At 39.2% G+C, this 12235-nt stretch overlaps 1 protein-coding gene across 1 annotated transcript in view; it reads left to right on the plus strand.

Annotated features, from left to right (window-relative positions):
- NCOR1 (nuclear receptor corepressor 1) overlaps positions 1-12235 on the plus strand; it is a gene marked incomplete at its 5' end in the record, with an annotated part of 44757 nt that overhangs the window by 16668 nt on the left and 15854 nt on the right. The window contains 12 exons of the mRNA XM_010194270.1: positions 617-756; positions 1479-1605; positions 2003-2558; positions 4516-4642; positions 4948-5143; positions 7605-7778; positions 8657-8817; positions 9214-9334; positions 9435-9536; positions 10031-10128; positions 10954-11122; positions 11674-11814. Coding sequence (XP_010192572.1) covers positions 617-756; positions 1479-1605; positions 2003-2558; positions 4516-4642; positions 4948-5143; positions 7605-7778; positions 8657-8817; positions 9214-9334; positions 9435-9536; positions 10031-10128; positions 10954-11122; positions 11674-11814 — 2112 coding nt within the window. The remainder of the gene's footprint in view (positions 1-616; positions 757-1478; positions 1606-2002; positions 2559-4515; positions 4643-4947; positions 5144-7604; positions 7779-8656; positions 8818-9213; positions 9335-9434; positions 9537-10030; positions 10129-10953; positions 11123-11673; positions 11815-12235) is intronic.

Consider the following 12235-nt stretch of genomic DNA (forward strand, 5'->3'; position numbering starts at 1 on the left):
ATACTTCTATTTACATGATTACAACAATTTACTGAATCACTGAGTACGAGTGCTGTGACTTTTTGTGACACCACTTTGAATAATTTGAAGTTTGCTGCTGTTTGTTTTAAAGCAAACCTCTTTAACAGACAAAATCATTTATTTGAGACTCATGTTGACTTTTTTCATATGGCCTACTTAGAACTGTTTCATGTTGTACATGGTCCATGAAAGTCTGTGAAACGGATGTGAAGGTGTGTATGTCATCTGTAAATTTTCAAAGTAATGTGTTTATAAATTACAAAAATTCCTTTTGTATAAGACATTCTTCTCATATGTAGTTTATAACTTGTCATTTGGCAGATGCTGTTACTTGTAAATTTTATGCATAAAATCAATACTTTTAGCAGAGGTGTTAAATATTAGCAACAGCAAAGAGATTTGAAGGCTTCATAAGCAGACATTCAGGTTGACACAGCTTTTCTTCTCCCCTGGGTAGTCATCAAATACATCACCTGTTAAGGACAGCAGTATTTCTGTACCTTACCTTCCTGTCAGCGTTGTGGTTCCATTTATTTGGGTTTAGATAGCTGAATTGTTTAACATAGTAAATATTGGTTCTTACATTTTTGAACAGGCCTGGTGGAACATGGACGAAACTGGGCAGCAATTGCCAAAATGGTTGGGACAAAAAGTGAAGCTCAGTGTAAGAACTTCTACTTCAACTATAAAAGGAGACACAATCTGGACAGCCTCCTCCAACAGCACAAACAGAAGGTAAGTGCAGTGGACACTGAGTATTTTGCAGGGGAAAACCGGGCATCTTTCTGAAGTCATTCATCTCACTTCCCTGAGACTGTTTTGCAATCACCACTTGTTTCCTTTTCTACTAGTTTTTGTGTTGTGACATAAATCTTGTGGAAAAGGTGGCTGATGCTCACTGACCTGTGAAACTCATCAGTTCTTGCTTTAAAATGCAATAGAAAATTTTCTATCAGAACACTCCAGCCTGATGAATTCCTTAGTGCTCTGAAAATTTATCAGTAGACCAGCAACCAAAGAAGTTCAGGTGATTGCTGTAAAACAGTTGCCTTGAAACACCATAAGCAGTGACCTTACAAAACAGAGCAAGAGAGTTGGTAGAAGACCAGGAACTGAAAGATTTGAAGCATCTAAAATAAAATCCTGAGAGTTGGAATCCTCTAAACTGCAGTGTTATCCTCACTGAGGTGAAGAGCATCAGTGTCTGTGTTTGCTGCAGTAGTTTTGTTGTCCCCCAAACATATCTTGAGACAGTGTTTTTTTTTTCTCAAACCTTTTTGATCAGGAGCAGCAAAAGCTGGCCTGAAGTTGAAACGGTGTGCCCGTGTGAATGAATCTGTGCTAAATAGATATTCTCTGCCTTTCATTTCAACCTCAGATTGATAAATGAGAATGCATGTAAAAGGAAATAACACTTGCAAAATTTCAGTACCATGTAAATGCCTTGTCTTTATCAGTCTTCTCGAAGGCCCCGTGAGGAGCGAGATGTATCACAGTGTGAGAGTGTGGCTTCGACTGTGTCAGCGCAGGAGGATGAAGATATCGAAGCATCGAATGAAGAAGAGAATCCAGAAGACAGTGAAGGTAACTTTTCTAGGAAGGAGACTCGTGTATGCACAGGAAGGGATGTGTGTTTTGTACCAATTACATGCTCAGAAAGCTGTGTTCACTTCATAATGTAGTGCTCAAATACTATGTTTCAGTTAGATTTTAGCAATTGGCATTTATTTCACTAGGTGTATCTGGAGGGGAAAACACATTTTTAGTATTGAGCAGTCTTAAGATGTTATTGCTTAGTATTTTGAGGAGCTTTGACTATGCTGTTTTTTAGAGAATAAACTGACAGCACAAGACACTGCGTGTTGAAACAAGCTGAATGAAAGATATGTAACTATTACTAGTTAATACTCTTAGTGAAGCTTCAGACAGATAAATTTAAGTGTTAGGGTTGGCAAACCTTTATGCCAATTTTTTTCCCCAGGGGCTGAAAATAGTTCAGATACAGAAAGTGCTCCATCTCCAACTCCAGCAGAACCTGCTAAGCCAAGTGAAGAAACTCCATCTGAGAGTGCTGCTTCGAAGGTAACCACTGAGGCAACAGCAGAACAAGAATCTACCGTTAAACCTGCAACCAGCACATCTCCTTCCCTAACAGCCCAAAGTGTATCAACAGCTGAAAGTCAGAACCCTGAGCCACAAGTTAAGGAAGAAATAAATAATGAGGCAGAAGAGCCTATGGAGGTTGACAGTAGAAGCCATCCAGTTGAAGCTAAGCCTGTGATTACTCTTCCAGTGCATACCAAAGTAGAACCTGTAGAGACTGAAATGAGACTACCAGAGAATATTCAAGTGAAGGTAGAGAGTGATACCAAAGAGAGAGAGATGGAGAAACCCAAGGAAAAGTCAGAACCAGAGGAAATGGACTATAGTCTGTCACAGCAAGTTAATGCAGCAAGACAAGAATCCCATTCAGATAATGATTCGAGTGCCACCTGTAGTGCTGATGAGGAGGTTGACGGAGAACCTGACAGACAGGGGTGAGTTTCATTGTTTAGTGTGCAAACATTGCCATCTTTAAGAAGCTATTTAAAAAGTTGTTTTACTTAACAGTTGATCCCAAAACTGTCATCAGTAGCAATATTGTCATTGTGGGTTTCTGCTAGGGAAGGAATTTCTAAAGAGTCTTTACGGGAAGTGCAACAGAGGGAAATATTGATTTAAAATTTTGATGAAAGGCAAGAGAGGAGTCTTAGGCAGAATTTCATGGTGCTAGACTGACTGGGTGGGTAGCAAATTAGCACAACTACCTAGAAAGCTAGAGAATGAGGAAAATCAAGCCATTTGAGATCTGTTCGGAGGATTGAAATCGTATTACAACAATTGTGTGGAAAGGACAGCAGCTTACTTGAAGCAATGAAGATTTGCCAAAGCAGGAAAAGAGATTCAAGATGCTCTTGGCATGAGTTTCCATAATAAGTAGCTCTGTGGTACTTCTGGTGGGGAGGGGAGGATCTTGCTGATGCAGGATATTGTGATGCACAGCTATTTAAAAGTCAGTGATCAACTGAAAAAAATAAGTAGGTAACATGAGGAATTTTGTAAATGACCTCATCTATCCACTAAGAAATTCAACAGTGATTGTTTAACTGGGTCTATGCTGAAGTTCTTTGCTTCAGTTTGGTTTTGTTAGTGTGTTGCTTTTACACAATGCTTTCAAACAAATCTACACATTCAGAAGTAGACTTGGAATATTTTTTTATAGTGTGATTGGTTAGTGTGGGATAGTACATGGGCTCACCCTTTCCTTTAGTGAAAACCTGTTTGAATCTAGAGCCAAAAATTGGGAGTTGGAGTTGCTTTAATTGATTCTTGCTCTCGAAAACTCAGTTAATAGTTAGTAGAGTGCATCCAGAACTCCTTGAATTTGACAGGGAAAACAGCTCACGTCTGTCTTTTAGTAGGAGATGAAACAAGTGTTAAAAAAATAATCTAGGGGCATAAAATATTGATACTTTAGTTACCTTTTAACTTTTCATATATATTTGTTTGTATAACCTGTAGAGTCCTGTACCCAGTTACTGTCACTGAACCATGTTATATCAGTCAGTAGAACTGAATCTCTTGAAGGCTGTTAGTGGAAGTATTTCTCAGTCTTACCAGTGAGTGTCCGTAAATAACCAAGAAACAGTCCTGAGAAGTGGATGACCGCTTTCTCCAAAATGTACAACATCTTCAGGCAAACTTCCTGGTTCCTGGGAACTTGGACAACCCTGCATGGTTTTGGAGACATTTTCTCTTTGGGGGGATGGCTGACACCACTGGTAGTATTTAAAGTCCTTGTAGTGTTCTGCTGGTGCATTTCCTACGTAACCGTAGTGCAGCATCAGAGCCAATGTCCTTCCAGAGATCTTAATATACACGCAGTTCCAGGGATAGATGTTAAATGTCAGAAGTATCCAGTGTCACTGTTCTGCGTGTGGTCTTTGGAAGAGTGCAGTTGAGGGTGTTTCTGCACTTTCTTGCCTCTTCAGACATCATCTTTCTACTTCATTAGCCCTCCATGTGAAAATAGCCTGTTGTATACTACTGGCTATTTATTTCCCGTGGACTAGATGTATCTAGTGTTTGCTGTCTATTTTTTTATTATTTTTTTTTCCAAAACCATGACACATTCTTTATAAAGAGGGTTGCATTCTTGCAGTACTGTGCATATAGAAACAGCATACATAACTTTCTGGTATTGGAGATTCTGGACACGCCTTTTGGTATTTCTGTGTATTATCAAAGTGCAGCAGCAGCAGCTGTTGTCTATTCTGTCAGATGTGCTGTGGGACAAAACACATCATGATTCTCATTTTTCAGCTACTTGTCCAGTGTTTTAAATACGTTGGTTTTTTGAAGTTGAGAAGCATACTTTTGCCTGTGAATTTTTTAAGATGTTTAATCTTGGTCTTTTTGGTGATATTCTTCCTTTCCTTCAATCTCTTTCTCCAGTATCTTCAGGGAGTCAAAGCCCTCACTGTTAAATCCCACTGGGTCAATACTGGTATCATCCACGATAAAGCAAGGGCAGATGGACCTGCAACAGCTTCACCACCGAGCTGCTGTGATACCACCAATGGTATGGGGTGTTTTAAGTGATGTTTGGAGGCGTATCTGTTGTCCCTAAAACTAGTCACAACACTAAGGCAGCTAAAAATTGTGAAACAAATGAAGAAATACATAATTTGCTTTGGTATCACGATACTTTTGAGGGGGGAAGTAAGTAAAGTATAAACAAATACACAAGCTGGAGCTTAAAAACAGATGTGGACCATTTGAAATACTTGTACATAGAGTACAGCTGCTGGATGCACTGAGCAAGATAGTTACTTTAGTAAGTACCTGTATTAATGTACCTGATGTTAACACTTCCCCTCCTTGTAGGTTTCTTGCAGTCCCTGTACTGTTCCTGTTGGAAGTCCAGTGAGTGGTTATGCGCTGTACCAACGGCACATTAAAGCAATGCATGAGTCAGCGCTGCTGGAGGAGCAGCGCCAGAGGCAGGAGCAGCTGGATATGGAGTATCGAAGCGCTGTAAGCCCTTGTGGCACTTCCAAAAGCCCTAATGTTGAGTGGGAAGGTAGGCGTTTTCACATCTGTCGTAGAAATAACCCTCCGTTTTGTGTCCGCCTGTTACGCAGCTGCCTCATTTAAAAATGAAAGTGTAGTGTACTGATAATTAATTACTGCTTTCTGATGGCACTTGGGTGAGGGAACCTGTCTACTGTACAGTATTGGGAGAACTACCTTGAAGCTCATTTAGGGAAGGCAGAAAAACTGGCTCCATTTGGGTGAAATCAAAAAATGAGTTGTTCCTACAGAGAGAGATTCAGAAAGATTTGGCATGCAGGGGAGAGGACCCAGATATCTGCATGTTCTGGGGAACCTTAAGGTAGAGGTGGGAGAGAATTGCTGAAGGAGTGTACATACAATTAAGAGGAATGTTTTGCTGCACTTGAGTATGTACATGGACACTGAGCCCTGGATTAGAGCACAGAAGCAGGGTAGAGCTGTCATGCTGTAGCCTGTCTGTCCTGAAGGGCTGTGTGAAAGGTTCTTTCTCCTGGGATTATGATACTTGGTTGCTTTTCTATGTATAGAGGACACTTGGAGGCAGGGTTTGAAGTGAACTCTGGGATCTGGACCTGTGTCTCCTGAATGTGGCTCTTGGTGTGATCTTCAGTACAGAAGAAGGCTAAAACTGCTTACAGAACCTGCCAGGGAGACTAAATAAGAACATATCTGTTACTGTGATTCAGGTGGACAGTGTTTATGTTTCATCATCCAAATTGCTGCTTAAGAGCCGAAGGATGCATTTATTAGGTTTCATTAGACATTACTGTTATGCTTTCTCTCTGTATATTGGCTGTATTTTCTTGCTTTGAACCAAAATTATTTTAGTTCTATCAACAGCTTGCAAATTACAAACAGCTTAGTAGAAGATTGCTTTATATTTTTGTGAAAGAAAAGCATATCCTCTGAGAGGCTGAGTTCTGTACTGTGTGTAACTCTTACCTCTACTTCCTTTACCAGAAAAGGAATAGGTCCACAACCTGTACGATGTAACAGGGACATAAACAGAGTGAGATTAGTATGCTGAATGTTACAATGTTAGATATCACAGTTCCGTAATTCTGCATTTTTAGATTTTATATTCTTGTGCATTGTTTCTGTTGTCTCCACAGTATTAGCAACATAAGCTCTCACAGTCTTTGAAAGTCGAGTATTCTGTATTTAATATGCATAACTATTTTAAATTATGTTATGAAAGTGTTACACCTTAATTACTTTTACCTAAGTAAAGTGAAAGAAACATAACCATTTTATTGCCTGTTACAATAGTGAGAAGGGAGCTTGTGGATTCATGGAGAGGAGGGTAAGGTTGTGGGTTTTGGAAGTTGCTTCTTGAGGTGCAAAGTCTGGGGTTGCTTTAAAGTACCATTTCACTGAAATACACTGCCTGCATAATTCTTGGCAATGGCAGTGTGGTGTTACGAAGCGTGGGAAAGTTCTGGGGTGAAGTCTGCCAGCAAAAGTCAAAGTGGTTATTGAGACCAGCAGAGAGGGAGGGATAACATGGTTAATGGGTTCGGCAAGCCTGGACATCTTCATCTGTAAACTAGAAGGGGCTGAGATGTCATCAGATCATTTCAACAGCTACTTCCTGAGATCACACCGTGCATCTGAAGCGTGTCCTGCCACTGCAGAGAGCCCACAGTCAGTTAAAAACCTGGTACCACGTACATCAGAGCACTGCCTGTGTTGTGGAGCATCTTGTCAGACTAAAGGGCCTGTTGAATTAGCTTACGACAGCCTACGTGATACTTTACCAGGAAATAAAATTGAGAAGATCCTTTAGAGAGCTATTATGGGATGACTAGTGCCATCTTTCTTTGACTATGGAGGTTAAAGATGTAATTTCACAGCTGCAGTAGACTTGTTCTGGCTCGTAATTTTGAAAAATTAAATTGTCCATTGCCAAGGAAAAGGAGTTTGTGAAGTTCTGGTACTGGATTTTCAAATTCCTAAATTCAGTAAAAATATATTTTCCCTTTAAACACCATCAGTGGGCAATATTGGTGTATGAACTTTGATTTTGTAACTTCTCTGTGCAAGCAAACAAGGAGAGGAGGTTTTTTTATCTGGTGGGACTGGCATGTAAGTCTGGCTGAACTTGCATGTAAACCTGGCTGATGCACAGGATTTGGAAAGGAATCTTCTTTAAATGAAATCTTTTCAATAGCAGAGCTTTTACTTAAAGGACCTAAAGGAACCGGATAACTGTGTTTCATATAGAGAAAGTATGAAAAAGCTTTTGGTTTTGTTTTGTTTGTTTTTCCAAAGCTTTGAATATGAAAGTATAGACATAGGAACACGTAAGCTGTACCTGAATACTGCTTTTTAATTGAAACACTTGTACCTGGTGAGTATTTCCGCCATTGGAGTAGGCCCTTTGTTAAAATTGTGCTGTAAACTGCACCTTTTGACTCTTAATTTCTAATCCAGGATTCTTTTCTCTCTGATAACTTTAACCTTCGCAGGAAAACCGGTGGCCTATATGCCCTATGCTGAGGTCAAGCGAGCAATGGAACAGGAAGCACAAGTGCAAAATACAGCAGCCAGGTCAGCATCACCGTACCGGCTGTCTCCAAGAGAGGTCAATAAAGCCTCTCCCCAGCCTGATATGAATGCAGCTCGCTACAGTGTCCCACCAGGTAAATATTTTGTTAGGTATCATAGTGATATGTAGTCTTCTTTTGGAAGCTGGACTTCTGTGACTTGATGTAATATTGATTATTCTCTAAACACTTTGTGGCTTAACAAAAGAAGACAATGGATTTGTGTCTGTGTGTGCCTGTAAATAGGCACTTGGTATTTTTCTAGCTTCAGTGAGGTTATAATTTTGTTCTTTATTGCTGCATCAGCTGCACAACATTTATTTTATTAAGCGAATAAGATGAACTGAAAAGTGTTAGAACAGCATAGGGACAAAGTAATCGAGAGTTTTTAAACTTAATACAGGTACTGTCATATTCGTGGGTGGCCTTTCTTATGAAGGGGGGAGTTGAGGAAAAGAGAGAGCTGCTGCTAGTCCAAGTGTTTTATAAAACAATTAAATAACTGACAAATGTTAATTCTGGAAGTTGGATTGTTGATTTTTCCTGCAGAGGATAATGTCATGCTAAGAAAATACAAAGTCAGGGAAGCTTAGGTTATACTTGACTCAGCTGCCTTCCATTTGAAGAATAAGAACTTTCTTTAAAAGCTGAACAACAGAACACTTGAATGTACCCTGGGCTGTTATTTTTAAAAGTTTAGTTTTCTGAGTCTGCAATTCTACAGTGCAGCTTTTGCTATTTCTTTTTGAACTTGATGCAAGATTAGATATGCTCCATTCGGTTTCTATGCATAATGTACATTTGGACGTAGTGGATTTAAGAGTTGTAAATACAGCTAGATGGCTTTTGGGTGTTGTGAGGCAATTCCCATCAGAAATTGTCGGATGAACTGTGCTATTTCTGGTTTTGTCTCCCTAACAACTAGTAGAGCTGAAACAGACTGTAGTATTCAATGTACATTTTTTTCCCCCAAGTTCTCCAGCCAGCACCTCACCAAGTAATAACCAATATACCAGAAGGAGTCCGCCTTCCAACAACCAGACCCACCAGACCACCACCACCACTCATTCCATCCTCCAAAACAAGTGTGCCATCAGAAAAACCTTCCTTCATCATGGGAGGCTCAATCTCACAGGTAAGAGAATTATCATTTGAAAATCTGTGCTTATGTTATTTTTTTGCCCTTTCACCAACTTTCAAGATCCTGTACTCGGTTGTATGTTCACAGTGTTAACATTTAAGACCTATACGTGCCACCTCTAGAAGTCTAGGAGTTACAGTTGCCTTATAAAATAGTGTGTGCTGTAGTTATTTACATTTAGTAGCATGGGTGAGGATGTCCAGTTTAGGTGAACTTCTTTTCCAAACTAACAGTAACGCTGCGCTCCTGATGTTCTGCACTTCGATATTTTGCAGTGGGTACTGTGGCATTTAAAGATAGGATCATAGCAGTATTAGCATTCTCCTTTATACATAGATGTGAATCTTCATTCTAGAAACAAGAAACAATATAACATATTTGTTGTTTCAGGGAACACCTGGCACTTACTTAACATCCCATAGTCAAGCTTCCTACAGCCAAGAAACTGCAAAACCGTCAGTGGGTTCAATATCTCTTGGGCTGCCAAGACAGCAAGAGTCAGCCAAATCTGGTAAGAAAAGAAAAAGCTGACATGTGTTTTATATAGACCATTTAATGAGTCATAATTAAAGGAAAAAACCCAACCTTTTTCTTTTTCTTGTTCTGGATAGCTTCCCTGCCCTATATCAAACAAGAAGAATTCTCTCCCAGAAGTCAGAATTCCCAGCCTGAGGGGCTCCTGGTCAGGGCACAACATGAAAGTGTGGTTCGAGGTAAAGTCATACAGATTAAGAAGCTTTGTCAGAACCCGAGGAAGCCGAGAGAATTAACTTTTAGAGCACGAATTGCTGAAGTGTTGTTTTTAAGTATTATATGATTAATCTGCTCCGTGTTTCATGAGGCATGTGTATTTGTAGCTAGCTCCTCTTGTCTTCCTGTCTCATTTAAAGACATTTGTTTCAAGGCATGCCAATTTCAAAATTAAGTTTTTCCCTAGACCATATACATACATGTGAAATACCTAAAGAGCTCAAAAGAAAAGTAACTAAACACCATGGATTAATGTTTTCACATGCCGTAAAAGACTGTTAGAGGAAGAAACAGTCTAACTGCCTCAAATGCTCACCTCTAAACTGGAATTTTCCCTGTATTTTAGTGTAAGCTAACAGTTTTCACTAGAGTTGCTAATTATTTCAAATAGAGTAGCTACTTTTTAAAAACATTGTTATTCCCTTATTTATCAGGATGTCCTCTTATTTCAAATCAGGTACCACAACGATACAGGAGGGAAGTATAACGCGAGGAACTCCAACCAATAAAGTTTCTGTTGAGACCATTCCTTCTTTGAGAGGCTCCATAACTCAGGTATTTTTCCTTTTACTGAGAAGGCTGTAGCAAAACAACGTATTTAAGCTATTACCATGAATATATTTGCATGTCTGAAAAAGTATAGTAAATATCACAGAGTAGGAACTGCCTCGAAAAAGGAAATTTTAGTACCGTCAGGTGGCCAAATCCCACTATTGAAGTCAGCATTATAATGATTTCATCTTCATGTGTCTGGGTTTTTAAACCTTTAAAATAAAACCACCAGAGCCTCTGGTATACCTAACTGAAGGCTTATTAGCAACTTCCATAAAAATAGCATCACACTTGAGTTCAGATATTAAAATCAACTGTAAACAGTCTTGAGCGGATGCTATTTAAAGCCAAAAAGGTATATTAAGCCCTTTTGTCTCATTATTTTTAAAATGCTACTATTTTGGTTGATTTGGCATCTGTAGTTACAGAGAGCAATTGGAAAAATCTATTCTGAGAAGGACAGGTTTTATTACTTTGGATAGAGAAGAAAACCTAATGGCACCATGAAGTATGTAGTGTATGCTGTCTTCTCTCCCAGATGATATTACAGGGTAAATGTTCTAGGTCATTAAATACTTTTCTAATATTGTACTCCCTATTCTTCTTTCTGGATTTTTTAACAAGTGAATTGCCTATAAATAATCTTACTAAAATTTAGGTTAAATGTCTAATAATAGAGGCAGACGTTTAAGCCATACTGCTTGATAAAGTAATTGGTTTTCCAACAAAATGTTGTGTTTAGTTGGGTTTTTTTGTCCCTTTCACTGCTCCCTAGTCTCTTAAATAAATACACATGTTCTGAATTGTATTTGATTGATTTAAATGCAGGGTACACCAGCTCTGTCCCAGTCTGGCATAGCAGCTGATGCGTTACTGAAGGGAACGATCACCCGACTTGCTACAGAAGAGAGCAGCCCAGAAAAGTGCCGAGAGGAAGCTTCAGCCAAAGGCCACGTTATTTATGAAGGCAAAAGTGGTCACATTTTATCTTATGATAGTGAGTATTTGTGTATTCTACCTGATCAAAGTCAAGGCTGCAGCACGTTCTGCTTTTTTAATCCAGAGCTGAACTGCATCTGCTTCCAAACTTCAGTCGCTGGACTGTCACCTGCAAGAAGTAGTGACCCACGTGTGTTTTTGAGGGTGTCAGAATTAAAGTCATCCAGAAACTCTGCCTGTGTTCTGCAGAGTGTCCTGTACTACCTATTTGAAATATAGTTAGAATATTTAATTTCTGTGCCATTTACTTCCAATTTGTCATGGAATAATTTTATTTTGGAAAGTTAAACAACCAAGTTTAAAATGGCCTGCTTTAAAATCAAGAGAAATGTGTCATTTAAATTTGAACTTCAATTGAAATACAGATAAATTAGTAACTGTTTGAACAAATGTATTTTTAACAAACCATGAAAGATCTTTTTAATGTTTAAACATTATATTGAAGTTGTGTTGTTGAAGTGCTAATGACCTGTGGTCTGATTAAATGTAGTGCTCGTGTCTTTTTTTATTGTCTATATTTCCTAACCATGCTATTGTAAATTTTGCCAGCTATTAAAAATGTCCGTGAAGGAACAAGGAGTCCAAGAACTGCTCATGAAATCGGTTTAAAAAGAAGCTATGATACAATGGAAGGAAATATAAAGCAAGGAATGTCGATGCGGGAGTCTCCAGTGTCTGCACCGCTGGAAGGTAAAGCCAGCTGTTTCTGAGGTGTTCTGTGTTTTATCCATACCGTTGGCATTGATGTGAGAGTATCTAGAGTTATTTTACAGGGTAGACTAAAAGACAAATTAGATTTAAATCTTATAATACTAACCGAATCCATGTAATAACCAATACCATTAAGGCATACTGGGAATGTGACTGGAGTAGACGCTGTTTTCCTGTCTCTTTTGCTGGTGTGTTACCATAACTGCAGGTAATTCAGCGAGCACTTACTCCTCTCGGTAGATCTGACACATGTAACCGACTCTTCCCAGTCCCAGGGGGTTCTCACAGAGCTCAAACCCCATGGAGTTGTACTAGCGTGGACTCCATGGACACACCCAGTAGTTAAATATTGGTCTCGGCCATGGTGTAGTAATTTGGTAGCATATTGGCGTGACCTCTT

The sequence above is a fragment of the Mesitornis unicolor genome, unplaced genomic scaffold (genome assembly GCF_000695765.1).
Source record: "Mesitornis unicolor isolate BGI_N332 unplaced genomic scaffold, ASM69576v1 scaffold5741, whole genome shotgun sequence".
Classification (NCBI taxonomy): Eukaryota; Metazoa; Chordata; class Aves; order Mesitornithiformes; family Mesitornithidae; genus Mesitornis; species Mesitornis unicolor.